This window comes from Marmota monax, unplaced genomic scaffold, assembly GCF_021218885.2.
Source record: "Marmota monax isolate L192 unplaced genomic scaffold, Marmota_monax_Labrador192_F-V1.1 WCK01_AAM20220418_F8-fsc00036, whole genome shotgun sequence".
NCBI classification, from domain to species: Eukaryota; Metazoa; Chordata; class Mammalia; order Rodentia; family Sciuridae; genus Marmota; species Marmota monax.
The window spans coordinates 5,625,275-5,642,862 of record NW_026694491.1 but is presented as its reverse complement, the minus strand read 5'-3'; the positions used below and the strand labels follow the sequence as shown (position 1 = coordinate 5,642,862).

The 17,588-nt window shown below is 34.0% G+C and overlaps 1 protein-coding gene across 7 annotated transcripts in view; it reads right to left on the bottom strand.

Moving 5' to 3' along the window:
• Cep83 (centrosomal protein 83) overlaps nucleotides 1-17,588 on the bottom strand; it is a 121,661-nt gene that overhangs the window by 46,006 nt on the left and 58,067 nt on the right. For all 7 annotated transcript variants that reach the window (XM_046419312.2, XM_046419311.2, XM_058571301.1 and 4 more), the window contains 2 exons: nucleotides 4,519-4,770; nucleotides 2,393-2,524 (listed from right to left, as the gene is read on the bottom strand). In XM_046419312.2, coding sequence (XP_046275268.1) covers nucleotides 2,393-2,524; nucleotides 4,519-4,770 — 384 coding nt within the window. The remainder of the gene's footprint in view (nucleotides 1-2,392; nucleotides 2,525-4,518; nucleotides 4,771-17,588) is intronic.

The window sequence follows — 17,588 nt, the reverse complement described above, 5'->3', positions numbered from 1 at the left end:
TTTCACAATAATCCAGTAAGAAACAGTTATTATCCCATTTAAAAGTTAAGCAAACTGGAGGGGCTGGGCTTGTGGCTCAGTGGTAGAGTTTTCATTTAACATTCATGAAGCACTGGGATCGATCTTCAGCACCACATAAAAATAAAATAAAGATTTAGTGTCCACCTAAAAAACTAAAAAAATAAATGTTTTTTTAAAAAGTTAAGCAAATTGGAAAGTTAGTATATAAAGTACATGAGTCAGGATTCAAAATCACATTTCATTTGATTCAAAGCCCATGAACTTTTCCACTGAACTTTATTATCTGCTCCAAAATGATAGTAAATTTCAAACTATAATCTAGAAGACTATACTTGAAATTAAAATATTTAGACAAGTAAAAATCTTATTTGCATAATTTTCACTTGTTTTTTGTAGTGTCAGCTATAATCTAATAATTTAAATGAAATACTGGCTATAAAACTACTTTGTAAACTGTACAGAGATTCACCAAAAAGTAGAAGAGTCAGTCATTAGACACATAATCTGCAAGTGAAGAAGTGTATACGTTTATCATGGGAAAAACTGTGTAGATTATCTCCCAAGGGTGGCATCCAATCCATCTAAAATTACAATTTTAGCCCTTCAGGCACAGAAATCGAAATCTGTCAGCACATTTTTAAAAAACAAAACAAAGAAATCCCAAAACTGCTTAAGTTAGACTTACATTAATAAAGCACATAAAGAGTAATATATAAAACGAGAATGCCAGTTTATAAGAAAGTATAATAGCAACTAGAATACTCAAGTCTGAAGAACTAAGACATTCTCAGTAGACAAAATAATATGGGAAGTCAAATAACAGCCAAAAGGTTGCTTGGTGATAAGAACAAAAAGATCGAGATGAATGGACTATTTCATGGCCGCAGGTTAAAACAGACTGTTAATTCTTCTTAATCTTTTCAATGGGACCAGAATACTTAAAATCAGCTGACTAAAACTCTTTATTTCAGTTACATACACTTCCCTTGAATCTACTCAAGAGATTCGTTGGCCAATTTATAATGAAAACATTATTCCTTTAAATTTATACATGTTTATCAGGCTACACAGCGTGCCTTTTAGTTGATAAAGCTATTTTGTTTTTTAAGGTGACTTTATGTAACTCTGTCCTTACAGAAAATACAATGATTTCACTGACTGAGAAACCAATCTTATTTCCAAGTTCTTAGAAATAAACCAACAGTTAATAATAACCATTAATAATTCAGAGACTATTTGCTAGATCTTAGGCTAAGTGTTTTATTCATAATATTTCATTTAATTTTTGCCACAACTTTTTTATGGTAGGTACTCCATTTTAAAGAAAAATACTCAAGTTTCAGAGAGAAAGTAGCAGAAGAGATTTAAAAAACAGTAAATATGTCATATGGTATTAAGAACTATGAATAAAAAATAAAGCAAGTTAGGAAGATGAGAGAATAAGTTGGGGGGGGAAGGAAGATACATTTGTTTTACAAAGTAAATATGAGAAAAGATTCTCAAGTGACTTCTGAAAAAGAAGAAGAAGAAAGTATGTAGATATGTGAGGTGAGACTATGTCAGGCACATAAGCATGAGGGCCCTGAGTAGAAGTGAGCATCTTCAAAGAACAGCATGAAGGCCAGTGAGGCAGAAGTAAAGTAAACAGGGAAGAAAATGGATGCTGATGGCTGTGGAAAAAGAGTGCAGGAGCCAGATCACACAAAGATCTGCATGGGTAGCAAGAGAGCAATTAGGAAGCTAGCATAAAAACTGAGCATAGGGCAATTCATGGTTTGGACTAGAGTAATCACAGTAGAGGTTTAAGAACTGGTCAGATTCTGTATGAAGGTAGAATGACAGGATAAAAATCGTTTCAACATATAAACATCTAAACACAAAATTTCTTTGTAATTGTGCAGCAAAAAGCTTAATGAAATAGAAGCATAAGATGACTTACATCTTAGGTCAATGGTATGATGAAAAAAAGGATTAAAATATAGAGAAAAAACATTATTTACATACATTATTGACATTATTTAATACATTAACATACAGAGAACAAACAAAATTATTACAAACAAAATTTCTAGCAGGCTCAGTGGTACACACTGTAAGCCCAGTTAAAACTGAGAGGTTGAAGAAGGAGAATCACAAATTCAAGGCCACCATGAGCAACTTAGCAAGACCCTGTCTCAAAATTTAAAAAAATAAATAAATAAATAAGGGATGGGAGGATAAAGCTCAGTGGTAGAACATTTGCCTGGCATGCATGGGGCCCTAAGTTCAACCCCCAATATAGAAAAAAGCAAACAAACAAACAAGGAAACTCTAAATCATTATATAGTCTCAGACATTCTAAAGAGTGAAACAAAAACAAAAGCCAACTTACCTTACTGGTCAATGTATTTATTTCTCGGTCAGCTTTATGCAATTTACTGGATAAAAAAGTATTTTGTTCATTGCTTGATTGTAGCTCTTTTTCCAAACGTTCAGCCTGTAGCTTAGCTGACTGTTTTTCAGCCTTTCATTCAAACAAAATATTTTAAAATTGTCCACAATGTTTAGCATATCAAAATGAGATAATCATTATTTACAATTCATGTATAATCATACAAAAAATTGTTCAAAACCTCAACTGTAACATGTTCCAAAGTAACAAGAGTTTTCTCAAATTGGTAGAAGTGAAATAAAAGGTTTTGCTTCAGGAAATAAGCAACAAAAATATAAAGTATAAAAAGGTATAAACTTCCTTCAGGAGAGAAAGTACTTATGGCACTCATTTGATACCCATTTACTCTGAAAGCTGACATAATTTACAAACATTTGGGGGCGGGGGTTCAAGACCAAAGTGGTTATGAAAAAAGCATATTAAAAGGTAGAAGAAAAAGCTCACTGACAGCAGTAAGATGTGAAAATTCAAAATTCAAAATCAACAGTTTTTTTTGTTTTTTAAAGAGAAGAAGGGACAAGTAGTAAAATCCTCAGCTAATCTGAAACTTTTGAGGCATGAGCAAAAAAGTTCTTGACCTCATCACATAATTCTTGAAGTTTATAAGTTGGCAAAATTCTTCTTGTTAAATACTTAAAGTTCTCTCTTATTAGGGAAGGAAAACTAAAAGGTTTTAAAATTATTTCTGTTCAAAAAAATAAAAATGTTTGGTATTTAAAGGATAAGCGTTGGTCTTAAAACATCTCATTTCATAGGTGTGCTAAATATGATAAAGATTGTGGTCAACAAATAATTCAGAAAAAAGTTTTCTTCAAATACAAAATGATACGTTCTGGTTACAATGACAGCCAAGAAAGCTGAAGTAAGAAATGTTTATCATGTGCTCATTTTCATTTCACCTGACAAATAAAATTAAACACAGGTTCTTCTGAAAATGTCACCAAAGAATCCATCTTTTGTCATCATTCAACTTGCTCTGAAAATACTCATTTCATTGATGACCTTGATGAAAAGATTCATACTGGGACCATCTACTACATTCAAATGCAATTGTCCTACTTAATTCTGTCACTGTGTAAATATGTTAAAGAAGAAGAATGGCAACATAAATAATTTCACTCTGAACTGCCTCATGTCTAAGTCCAATAATACTGATAGCCTTAATTCAGGAGACCAGCAAATACTGACAGAGGCTTTATCCAAAAACCAAAAGTGACTTCTAAATATAACAATGTACTCCTTGTAACAGCTTGCTGGCTGTTGCGGGGAGAGGGTGGGGTCAGGGGAATCACCATTTTCGATTTAGATATTGGATTTTTAACTGCAAACTAGGTATCTGATAATTTCCCTCCAACCCAAATCATTTCACAACTATTCCAAAGGGGAGGAACACTGGGACTGTACGAGTTATATCAAAATGTTAAATTATATCTTTGCTACACTTCCGGCATCTAATACTAGGAGAAGTAAGAGTGTCTGAATATGATGGAAACCAAGAGTTTTCATAAGGTAATACCTCCAAAAGTACCAAATGACTGCCAACACTTCTTTCTCTAATGAACTAAGAAATAATTTAGTAAAGGCTTATATATATTAGTAGACAAGTTAAATTTTATTACTCTGGCCAGAGCTGTCTTAAGATATGCAAGTATGGTATTCTGCTCGAATAAGAATTATGATCTTAAGATTTCAAATTCCAGGGTAAGGAATTTATAAACTCAAAAGAAATTTTTCTTTCTGGTTTGAGATGATTTTAGCCTTGAGAAAGTTGAATAAATTTGGGGAGACTTTGCATATTCTATTCTGTGGCATTATAAGAGTTATGTCATTTCAAATAGGTGTTATACTCCCCAAGAATAAATATCCCTTTGTAAATGTGGCAGCACAGCTATTGCTTATGAATCAATAGCTTTATTCTTTACAGAAAGAACACATACTCTTGGGATTCCACAAATGCGTCAGCATTAGACTGGTGAGCACACATTTATGCTGTAAAACTCAAAGGCTTGTCAACTGCACTTTTAAAAACTATGCCATACTCTACCGGGAAGCAATTAAAACCTTACCTCCAGAGACCTAACTGTAGCCTGCATCTCAGCCAACTGTCGCACCTGTATTCTTTGGACATTTTCTATCTGAGCACCAGAATTCTCTTTTTCAGCCCTTAATTCTGCTACTTCAGCCTCTAAACCTTTTAATTTCTGAGACAAATGGACTTTTTCTCGTACAAGTTGCTCCATTCGTTTGGTGTCTCTTGTAAGATCAACGCTAAACAGCTGGTTATGTAGTTCTTCTTTATCTTTCTCCAGTCTTGCAATCTAATAATAATTTGAAAGAAAGCATACAAGCTTAAATTATTGAATTTTCAGTCATGAACATGCTTTATAAGGCAGTAAATTAAAATTAAAAACTGCACAATGTGAAACTCAGGTGGAGAAATGAAGTTAAAAGAAAAAAAACCTAAAATGTCACGTTCTTCATTCTGTACTCAGCATGACTCAAATTTGAGGGCAAGGACTTTGTCCTATTTTTCCTCTTTCCTCCCAGGATGCTAATACAGGGCTTAATCAGTTGCTGACTAAAATTCAAAATTATAAATAATACTACTTTATAATTATTGAAAACATGTCAAGTGTTTTAAAAGTCACATGATAGGGGTTTGTGCACTGACTATTCCTAAGGTTCAAGACAGTAATTCTTAGGTTATGTCAATATTAGTACAATTAATTCACACAAAAGCTGCTTTCTGTATAAATAAATACAAATGTGATCAATGAAAGTTTTAAAATAACAGTTGAGAGTTTATTTAAATCCTAGTTGTAATGATGGCTTACTTCTTAATTCTGTTACTCCAGGATATGAATTAAAGTCACATAAGAACTTGTAGAGCAGACATAATAGTGATCTTGTCACTCAACAATTGCTAGACCCCTTGGGTCTACAAATCAGTGGATTTTAAGTGGCTTCTTAATGTCTGACATTTTAGAGCCTCCTCATCTCTGGAGATCAAGGACCAAGCAATCAGGATAGAACACATTCTTTCCATTTCGTGATCTCTCCAACTATCTACATCTCAATCACCATCAAATCTCTGTTGTTAACCATCAGGGGTTTTGTTTGTTTTTGCAGCACTGAGGATCTAACCTAGATCCTATACATGGTAGGCAAATACTCTACTACTGAGCTACAACCCCAGCCCTATCAACTACTCTTTTCAGTTTCTTTTCATATACTGGGTTGCCTCATATGATTCAACATGAGCAGAGAACTCAGTTGTTTTTAAAAAAAAAAAAAATGTAATCTGCTGCTCTAAACAAGTCTAGAGGACCAGGGATTTAACTCAGTTGACAAAGTGCTTGCCTTGCATGCACAAGGCCATGGGTTCAATCCTCAGCACCACCAAAACAAAACAAAACAAAACAAGACCAGAGGCTATTTGTAGCCAGGATGAACTGTGAAGGCTCACTCTAAGCCAAAAGGACCCTAAAGGAATACTCTAGGATCTAGGCAAAAATGGTCCGAGACAACTAATTGGTTGCTTACAGAGTTATCAATGTGTCTAAGAAGTAAGAGATCTCCATCCCAAGGACTGGATCTTCATCTGCAAAATGACAACTCTTAAGACAACTACAGGCAACTCTTAAGATCCTTTTTAGTTTTACCTTGTAGTGACTGCAAGTTTGATTTGGGACATGCTGAATTAAAAGATGTTGAGGGAAAATAAAGGTAGAGCTATATCCAGTAGGCAGATGTTTTGTTTGGTTTTCCCAGAAAATAAAATTTTACCTAGTACCTGTAGCATTCAGAGCTAACCCCTCAAAAACCAACTCATTAGTGTTTCTCTCTTATTTTTCTTCCCATGCTTTAAATTCAAAATTATAAATAATACCACTTTATAATTATTGAAAACATGTCAACATGTAACCATTACCCTCAGGGTTTGGTCCTTGACTACTTTTTTCCTCCATTTTTTTCTTCAGATAGCTGTGTGACTATGCAAGTCATATTTTTATTCTGTTCTCAGTTTAAATGAAGGGCTTGGGCTGGATGATCTTTAAAATGCTATTTAGCTTTTGCATGGGGTAACTCAAACACAAGGGGTTTTTTGTTTTGTTTGGCTATGCTGGAGGATGAACCCAGGGCCTTATGCACATCGGTGAATGCTCTCTATCTTTGAGCTACAAACCCAGCTCCAAATACAGTATATGCTATTATTAGAGGTATGTCAGCTCATTTAGATTAGGAATTAAATATAACCTAGATTCAGGCAATGGTGCCCCTTAACTGATCAACCACAAAATTAAGCACTCTACAATAAAATCAATAGTAACACTAATTTTTCTTGTAGCCCTTATTTTAGAAATAGGATCACAAAGTTCTCAACCAGCACACATCCAATATTGTTTTCTCCACAAGTTTTGAGTGTCATAGCTGAAGTGACTGGTGCAGCAGTAAGACTAGAAGACAGCTAGATAATGGCAGAGTTGTGATTAGATTCCACATTTATAATTCCCAAAATGGAATTCACTATCAAATCACTCTTAACCAAAACTGGTGATCACTGCCTTCTAACTGCTGTATTTACTTATTCATTCACATGATAAATATTTACTGAGTCTTAGTATGTACCAGACACTGTTTTAGCTAATAAGGATACAACCTAGCAGAAAAGCAAACACAAAACCTCTGCACTGGCAGAACCTATTCTATTAAATCACTGCCATGACACCAATCTGTGTCATCATCTCACTACAGATCTTGGACACATCCTCACCTCTTTCCTTTGCTTCCACTCTTAATCAGATTCATGTCATTTTCCTTGATGCCATCTATTTGTTGTGCTCTCAAATCTTTCTCTAAATTTCCAAAAGGCTTTCTCTGAATTTCTCTTCTATGATATTTATCCAAATCTGCCTATGTTGCAGTTGCCTACATTCCTTTACTTGTAACAACTTGCTTGACAGATAAGACAATGTATCAACCAATTTTACTTTTCCAAAAGTTGTTTAAGTACAGGAAATGGATAGGAAGCGATCAGAAGCGATCAGAGAGAGACTAAAAAGAGTGGTTAGTTTCCTTTTCATAGGTTGGTAGCATCACTCTACTGCCCTGAGGCATACAGAGAGAACAGTAGTGCATCTAATTGCTGCATCTTTGTTTTTATTACCCTTATGATGTAGCACAGAGAAATGGATAAACATACAGGCTCTGGAATCAAACTGCCTAGCATTCTTTATCTTTCAGTATTTAAAATATAATAAATGCATATTGATATACTTTCTTCTGGCTTTTACTATTTCCAAAATGAAAATGTTAACATTCTTATATTTGTTCTACACAAAATATCTTCTCACCTCTGTTACTCTTTTAATTCAACCTTTTCTATTCAGATAAACAATAGGTTCACATGTAAGGAAATACTGAAGGTATTAGTGATCCCGTGTACCCTTCACTTAGTTTCCTCCAGTGGTAACATCTGTTTTCTTCTGTTTTCTAGAAAACATTGTGTAGAATTGGTTTTGGTTTTTCTTTCTTTTCTTTTTTTAAATATTTATTTAGTTGTAGATGAAGAAACAGTATGTTTATTTATTTTCACGTGGTGCTGAGGATCAAACCCATGCCTCACACATGCAAGGCAAGCACTTTACCACTGAGCTACAGCCCCATCCCCAGTTTTAGTTTTTCTTTAAACACTTAGCAGAATTATCCAACGAAATCATTCTTTCTGGGTCTGTTAGTTTACTTTTGTAGTACTGGGGATTGAACCAGGGACTTGCCCATGTTAGGAAAGTGCTCTACCACTCAGCTATATTCCCAGCCCTCTGGGAATTTTTAAAATTATAAATTCAAAGGAACTGGAGGAATACCTCATTAGAAAAGCCCACCCTTAGCATGCATAAGGCCCTGGCTTAGATTTCCCAGCACCCAAAATAAATAAATAAATAAGCACACACACGCACATAAATTTAATTACCTTAAACCAGTTATAGGCCTTTTTCAAATTACTTCTTACTGGGTATCAATTCATCTACATTATCAAATTTATAACAGTAAAATCATTTGTAGGATTATCTTATTCCTTTTAATGTCTGCAAGATCGTGAACGATACTATGTTTCATTCTTGACAGGGATAATTTGTATCTTGCCTTTTGGGGGGGGCAGTCTTCCTAGAGGTTTTTCTATTTTATTAATCTTTTTAAAGAACCAGCTTTTGATTCTTTTTTGTTTGTTTTCACTTTTATTGATTTCTGTTCTTATTTTTATTATTTCCTTCCTTCAGTTTGCTTTGGTTTTATTTTTGATAAACTTCTTACAGATTCTTGAAGTGGGAGATCAGATTATTGACTTGCTATATCCCTTTTCCTAATTCAGTCATTTAGTGCTATTAATTTTCCTCTCATATTGCTTTGTCTTGTCCCCCAAAATTTTATATGTTACACTTTCATTTTCAGTCAATATGGTTTTTGAAATGTAATGTCACAAAATGTTCTGCATTAAAATTTCCTTTTTCTTTCACAAATCATTTGAATATGTCACTTCATTTCTAAGTGTTTAAAGACTTCCCTATTAGTTTTCCATTATTCATTTCTACTTTGCATTGTGGTCAGAAAACTCACTGTATAATTTCAAGTCTTATATAAGTTTGTTGAGGTTTATTTGATAGCTGAGAATACTATCTTACATTCAGTGGGCATTTTAAAAGAATACACTTGGATGCTCTTGTTGGGTGGAATGTTCTATAAATGTTAATTTGATTCTGTTGGTTAATAATGTTATTTTTTTCTACATTCTCCCTTATTTCTAATTTCCTATAAATTGTTGTGATGGCTGTAAAGTTATCAATTATAATGTAGACTTGTCTCTTTTAGTTTTTAATTTTTGTTTCACATATTGTGCAACTGTTTGGTATATATTCTGACTTCTAGTTGGACAGACCTATTTGTCATTATATATAATTACACTGTGGAAATGAAGGAATCCATATAAAATTGGGTTCACTTTATTAGTTTGAGTGATATGCAGAAATCTTACCTCCCTTTGCCCTCACTGGCTTACAATATATAATGACAAATATATTTTCTTTGTTCTGAAGTCTACTCTGATATTAACATACTAATTCCTGCCTCCTGTTAATTGGTAGTTACATCATATCTTTTTCTAGATCTACTTACAGACTACCTATATTGCTATATTTGGAGCTTTCTGTAGACTACATAGAGTTGGGTCATTTTTTTAAGCTACTCTAAATTTGTGTTTTTAAGCCATTTACATTTATCACAACAAAATGTTGTCATATTTTCTATTTCTTCTCTACAGTTTCTGTTTTCTTTTCCCTATCTTCCTGGTTAAACATTTTTCAGGATACCATTTAATTTATCTGTTTTGAATGTATCTCCTTAATAGCTTCCTTAGAAGTTGCTCTAGGTATTATATTACATATACATACATAACTTATTTTAGTTTACTTTACTTCTTTTACTTTGCTCTCTCAGTGAAACTTGTGTTAAATATTTCTTCCCCATAGAACCACATGAGACTGTGTTGTAATTTTTAATTCAACCATTAAAACAAAATTTAGAAAACCCATGAGGCAGGCTAAAGTCTATTACATATACCCATAGCTTTTTTACCGTGTCTTTTCATCCTAACATTTTGAGGTTCCTTCTTTAATCATTTTCTTTCTGTTCAGACAACTTTTCTTAGACATTACGCTAGTTGAGGGAGGAAACCCAGGCTGCCCAAATGATCTCCAGAGACATCGTGACAGACAGTGGGAGCCCTTGTTATTAACCAGGTGGGAATCCCTTTTGATAATAGGATAATGCTGACCTCAACAGAATGAATTAGAAGATATTCCTTCTGGCACTATTTTCTAGAAGACATTATAGAGAACTGGCATAAATTCTATCTTAAATGTCTGGCACAATTCACCAGGGAACCTAATTACTAGTTGCCCAGTGATTTTTGTGTTTGTTTCTGTCAGTGCTGGGCTCTTTGTTTTCCTTGATAGACTTTTCGATCTTTGTTTGGGGATATAGTTAAGCTACTTAGAAACTTTTAATTTTTCTGGTGGGACTGGGAATTGAACCTGGGGCCTCAAACATACTAGGCAAATGCTCTACTTCTGAACTACATCCCATCCTTTTTATTTTGAGACACAGTCTCATTAATTTGACCAGGCTGGCCTGGAACTTGCTATCTTCCTGCCTGGACCTCCCAAGTAGCTGGGATTATAGATATGCACCACCATGCCCAACAAGATACTTAGAAACATTTTGATTCTTTCAAATCTTGCATGTATACCTATTAGGCAGAAGCAGAATAGCCTTATGTCTACAGCTTATACAATGTGCCATGCATTAGAGTGTCTTTACACTGGCTGATGGAAACACACATTTTACCCAGTCCCATAAGAAATTGAGGGCTTGTTCCTTCTACACTGTTTTCAATTCTCTGGCCTCTGTAGTTTTCTCACACACATGCACACTAATCAGTACTCAACTTAAGTCTCAAGAGTTACTATCTGCAGAATTTCAGATTTCTCCCAATATTCTCCCCTTCAAAATCTGTTTGCCTTGGCCTCTTGAATACTGAACTCCAGCTCTTCAATTCAAAGACCATGGGACTCGATTTGGGTTTTTCCCTCAACACAATGGCTGTAAAGTCCTTCTAGAACATAAGCCAGGTCAACTAAAGTTTACCTCATTTGTTTTCTTTCTCTTGGAGATTACTGCCCTGTGCTGCCTATTTTCCAATGTCTGAAAAACCATTGTTTCTTACATTGCTTTCCACTTTTAATTAGATACTTAAAGTAAATCCAGTCTACATTATGCCATCAGGACCACAAATAGAAATCCCCAGACTATCTAGATTTAAATACTGGTTCTGTCACCCTAGCTATTGTGACTCTGGACCAATTTCTTAGTGCTTCTGTATTCCCTCTTTATAAAAGTGGGAACAACAATTATCTAATTGACAGAATTCAATGGAGTATATTAATTAGTACGATGATTAATACTGTCAGGCACTAAAGGAAGTAATAGCATTAACTGAGTCAGGCATTATGGCAAACCTTTTGCACATGAAATTTCAAGTTCTCAAATCTCAGTTTTTAAAATCGCTACATTAACTTTTTATATTCCTTAAAAAAACCAATAAAATGATTCATTATGTTGTTTCCCTTTTTCCTTTTATGTGCTATAATTGATTTTTTTCTAAATTAATGGTGGAGTTGTTTTTTTGTTGTTGATATTTTTTCTTTTTCCTAGCAGTACCAGGAATTGAACACAGAGGGACTCCACACTGGGCTACATCCTCAGTTCATTCAAATTTTTATTTTTAGATAGGCTTTTGCTCAACTGCTAAGCTAGCCTTCTTGATTTTGAGATCATCTTGCTGCAGCCTCCTGAATCACTGGGATTAGAGATGTGTGCCACCACATCCTTATATCTTTAAAAAATTATTATTTATTTATACGAAGAAGTCCTCATTTAAATTACATGTTCAAAGTTATATATATATATATTTTTTTTTAATTATTTATTTATTTTTATGTGGTGCTGAGGATCGAACCCAGGGCTAGCCAAGCGCTCCACTGCTGAGCCACAACCCAGCCATCAAAGTTATATTTTAATTTCATTTGAGAAGTCAACATCTCCTTCCCTTCTATTAAAATGTTTCTCCTAGTAAGAGAAACATAGTCATGGGGGAAAGCAGTTCTTAAAACTACATACGTGTAGCCATGCACAGTGGCACACACCTGGCACACACCTGTAATCCCAGCAATTTAAAAGGCTGAGGCAGAAGGATCACACATTCAAGGCCAGCCTCAGCAACCTATCGAGGCCCTAAGCAACTTTGTAAGACCTGTCCTCAAAATAAAAAATAAAGAAGACTTGGGCCGGGGCTCAGCAGTAAAGAACCTTTGTTTAATCCCAAATACCAAAAAACAAAACAAAACAAAAAACAACAACAACAAAAAAAACCCTACACATGCCCCCAGGATAGTTTTAGAAACATTAAATATCATTGTGTGATATTCAATGTCTTTAAAAGAATTCTATCCTGATTGAACAATAGAGAGTAAGGATAACAAAACAAATGCCTTACTCAGGCCATGAGACTTACTGTTAAGAATGGAAGTAGTAAAAGAAAGATGAATACAACAACTAGTAAAAAATAATTTTTTTTTTTAAAAATTCAGGGAAAGAGAACCTGAAAATCAAGCAATCTGAATGCTAGAAGCAAGACGATGATGGGGAGGGCACACACTGTAATAAGAAATGCCCTCGAACTCCTTAAGAATATCTACTGTGTGCTAGATACTTATCTAAGTACTTTTTTCATTTTAATTTATAAAATCTTCACAACTCTATGAGATAGATACTGATACCATTTACAGATGAGAACACTGATGCAAATGGAAGTCATCTGTTCCCACGGTCACAATAAATGAACATTTTAAACATTTGAAAATTTTACATGTAAAAAGTTTGGGCTTTGAAACATTCTAAACTTCATGCTAGACCAAAAGTCTTTAATAAATAAAATTTCACAAAGGCCTTCTAAAAGGCTGCCAAAATCAATCCCAAAGAATTCCCACTTTGGGGGCAATTTCATTTTAATTTGGAAGACTTCTGTCAAGTTTGATGTGATTCAGAGTAATCTTAAGAAGTCAGAGAACTTGGAATATTTTACACAAAGGAACCATCTGGTACTAAGGCAGGACTACCAATTAGAACTTCAGAACCTATGAGGAAAGAAATTATTTTGAGAGATTTTATAATGTCTACTGGTGTATGTGAGGATAAAGACCAGAACCAGAAGCACATTATCAATTCTGTGCAACCATGCTGTAAGAAGAAGAAAATAAAGCACTCCCATATTCAGGAACATATTTCTTTTTGCTACAGGAATGTTGGCTTCTCACCTGACATTTTACATACATACACAGAACTTCCTTTGTCAAGGAAGAACTCAATTTAAATAGCATGATAAAAGAATGTCAGCAACTTGTTGCTATATATTGTCATCTTGCTGGCTTTTCAAATGATTTAATGCTCCTTGCCTCTCTGCCCTGAGTTTTTAATACTTCCCTCACTGAATTACTACTCTTGATCTTACACTCAGTCTACCAATACAATCACCTAGGCCAACTGTATTGCTTATTCTTCATTACTACTTTCAGAATACTACAAAATTAGAATCCTAATAACATAATGAAAACACAGTAGTTTTACTTTTGAATAACAATCATCCATGCAACTTTAGCATTTCAATGTATGAAGTCTCAGACTTAATATGTTCTTACAGCCAAATGCATCTTTTCATGTATTATTTCATATTTTTTTAACTTAGAATATCATAAGGGAAAAGCCAATTCCTGGAGTCCTTCTCAAAAAAAAACTTAAAAACTTCTAAAGAATTCTGATAACAACCAACACACTAAAGACTATTCAGTTATTTTTATACAATAATACACATACAATACACAAGTATTGTATGAGCCCTTGATTTATACAAGAAAATCCATTAGAGGCAAACCTTAAGATGGGCTGAGTTCTAGACCACCAAAGTAAATCATCCCAATAAAGCAAGTCACATGAATATCCTGGTTTCCCAGAGGTTGCACAAGTTATGTTCCCACTACACTATGGTCTATAACATGTATACTAGCATTATATCTTTTTTAAAAAACAACGTATATATCTTAATGGGGAAAAAAAACCTTATTGCTAAAAATGCTAACAATCATCTGAGCCTTCATTAAGTCATAATTGTTTTGCTGGTAGGGTCTTGCCTTGATGATAGGTGCTGACCAGTAAGGTGACAGTAACTAAATGTTGAGGGCTGTGGCCATTTGTTAAAATGAGACAATAATGAAATTGGCCACACTTTACACACAGAAAAACTCCTTTCAAAACTGAAATCAATCCTCTCAAACCTTGCTGTTGCTTTCTTAAGTTTATATAATATTGTCAATTCTTGTCATTTCAACATTGTTCACAGGATCATCACCAGGAGTAGATTCCATTTCAAGAAATCACTTTCTTTGCTCATCCATCATAAGTAATTCCTCACTGATTAAAACTTCATCATGAGACTACAAAAAAAAACTCAATCACACCTTCAGGCTCTACTTTTAATCCTAGTTCTCTTGCTGATTCCATCACATCTACAGTTGCTTCATCCACTTAAGTCATGAGCTTCTCAAGGTTTCCCAAACACTTGTTAATGATATTCTGAGGACCTCCCATGAATCACTGATGTTATTAATGCACTGAAATGGTGAATCCTTTCCCCAGAAGGTTTTAAATTTACTCTGCCCAGATCCACCAGAAAAATCACTCACTACTTACAGGAAATCTTTTTCTATATTTATGTGGTACAAGGGATTGAACCCAGGGGCACTAGATCCCAGTCTATCTTTTTATTTTGAGAAAGGATCTCAAGTTGCCAAGGATGGTCTCAAACTTGAGAACCTCTCACCTCAGCTTCCAGATTTGCTGGGATTATAGGCTTACACCACCACATCTGGCTAGAATTTTATCTTTTAAATAATTTAAGACTTGAAAGCTGAAACTAAGTTACTTCTTGGTCCTTGAGCTCCAGAATGAATACTGTGTTAGCAGGGACGAAAACAACATTAATTTTGTTGTATATATACAATCAGAGCTCTTGGGTAACAAAGTTCATTGTCAATGAGCAGTCATTTTTGGAAAGAAATCCTTTTTTCTGAGCAGTATGTCTCAACAGTGGGCTTAAAATATTCAGTTAATTTCCTGGTGTGGTTGTACACATCTGTAATCACAAGAGGTTGAAGCAGGAGAATCACAAATTTGAGGCCAGCCTCAACAACTTAGCAAGACACTCAGCAATTTAATGAGAGGTAGGGGGATGGGCTGGGGAATTAGCTCAGTGATAAAGCAGCCCTGGGCTCAGTCCCCAGAATCAGAAAATTTAATTTAAAAAAATTTTCTAGATTTTGTTTCAAGTGAAAGATATGTGACTCTTTCTTTCACTTGAATACCAAGAGGACACTGTGAGGTTATTAATTAGTCTAATTTTATAATTGTTATGTCTCAAGGTACAGGAAAACCCAAGGGGAGAGAGAGATACAGGGGAACAGCCAGTCTGTGGCACAGTCAGAATACACATTTGTGGGACAAGTTCACAGCATTCCAAAACAATTACCCACAGTACAGCAAAGATCACTTGTCCCAGATCACCATAACAGATAATAACAAAGTTGGAAATACTGTGAGAATTACCAAAATCTGACACAAAATAATGAAGTGAGGACATGCTTTTGGAAAAATGGTGCCTACAGATTTGCTCAATATAAAGCTGCCAAAATCCTTCAATCAATAAAAAAAAGTAAGAATTGTGAAATGTAATAAAGCAAAGTGTAATAAAACAAGGTATGTTTGCACTTTATTACATGAATTTGTATATTTAACACTAGTTTAAATTGTAAAATGGGAAGGTGACAAGAGTAGATTCTACTTTGAAACTATATTTGCTATTACTATAAACTATCTTTGAAATTACATTTGGGGCTTCATGACATATACACAAGTACCTCACCAGCTTTTTCTGTGTTTGTGTATAGAAACTGGAGTATAAAGATAAGTGATAAAATGAAAGTAAATCCCCAAGTATTTACTTAATAATATTGTTCCTTAATAATCAACTGGCAAGTAGAAGAGGGAAAAAAACCCAGTTTATCAGAAAGTCTTACTTTTATACATTCTAATTATGACTTCTTAGCTAGCAGTTTATCTTCAGATTATTATCAGAAGATATACCAATTATAAAAGTTAATGACACCACTCACCCTTAAAATTTTTTAATAGTCTAGAGGTTTAACTCCCAGCATTCCTCAAAAATAAAAATAATAATTAAAAATTTTTTTTTCAATAAAATGTTAAACTCTGAAAATTATTTCATATTTAATGGGTGAAAAATAGATTTGTCATTAGATTTCTGATGTAAGTTTTATTTTTTAAAAAGAAACAACAAAACTGAGATACTGGAAAATACAAATAAACATTACCAGATTCATCATTTAATTTGTTCAAATACAAAGTCTAAATAAAGGATCATAGTATGGAACTTCAACAGTCACTCTTAATATGCTAAATCTTCATTTTAGGCAAGAAATCTTTATCATTTTTATTTTCCACAAGAAAAATTTTATATGGAGTTCCATTAAGTCAACAATACTAACAAATTCAAAACCTTTATAATTACAGATACTGTAAGTCAACAGAGCACTTTAAAAAATTGCAATTGTTGGCAGGCTTTTGATCAGAGTGAACCTTCAAATCATGGTTCATTTCAAAGTTAAAAACTCTAGGTTTGGGGTTGAGATACCTAAGTTGGGATTTTCGAGTTCTATCATTAACCTAACTGCTAACTTTGTGTGAGAATTTGGACAATTCATTTAAGTTGTGCCTCTTCAATGGAATATTACTCAGCATTAAAAGAGAAAAAAATTATGGCATTTACAGGTAAAATGGATGGAGTTGAAGAATATCATGCTATGCCAAGTAAGCCAATCCCCAAAAACCAAAGGCCAAATATTCTCTCTGATAAGTCGATGCTGATCCATAATGGGGGCAAAGAGGGAGCTCATTGGAAAATGGAGGAACTTTGATTGGACAAAGGGAGGGGGAATAGGGAAGGAACGATGGTAGAATAAGTACATGTAGGACTGCACATATGGTGCAATGTTTACATTGTATACAACCAGAGAAATGAAAAGTTGTGCTGCAATTGTGTACAATGAGTCAAAATGCATTCTGCTATCATATATACCTAATTAGAATAAATGAATGAATAAATAAATAAGTAAATCATAAGATAAAATGGATGAAAAGGGACTAGGGTTGTGACTCAGCGGTATAGTGCTCACCTAGTACATGTGAGGCACTGGCTTGGATCTTCAGCACCACATAAAAATAAGTAAATAAAATAGAGGTATTTTGTCTATCTCCCACTAAAATATACACATATATTTTTAAAAAATATATTTTAAATGGATGAAAAAAAGACAGCTCTACTCCATCTCACTGACTCTTATGATAGAAGCAATATAATAAATGCATAATAAAGCACATAAAGTTGTAAAGA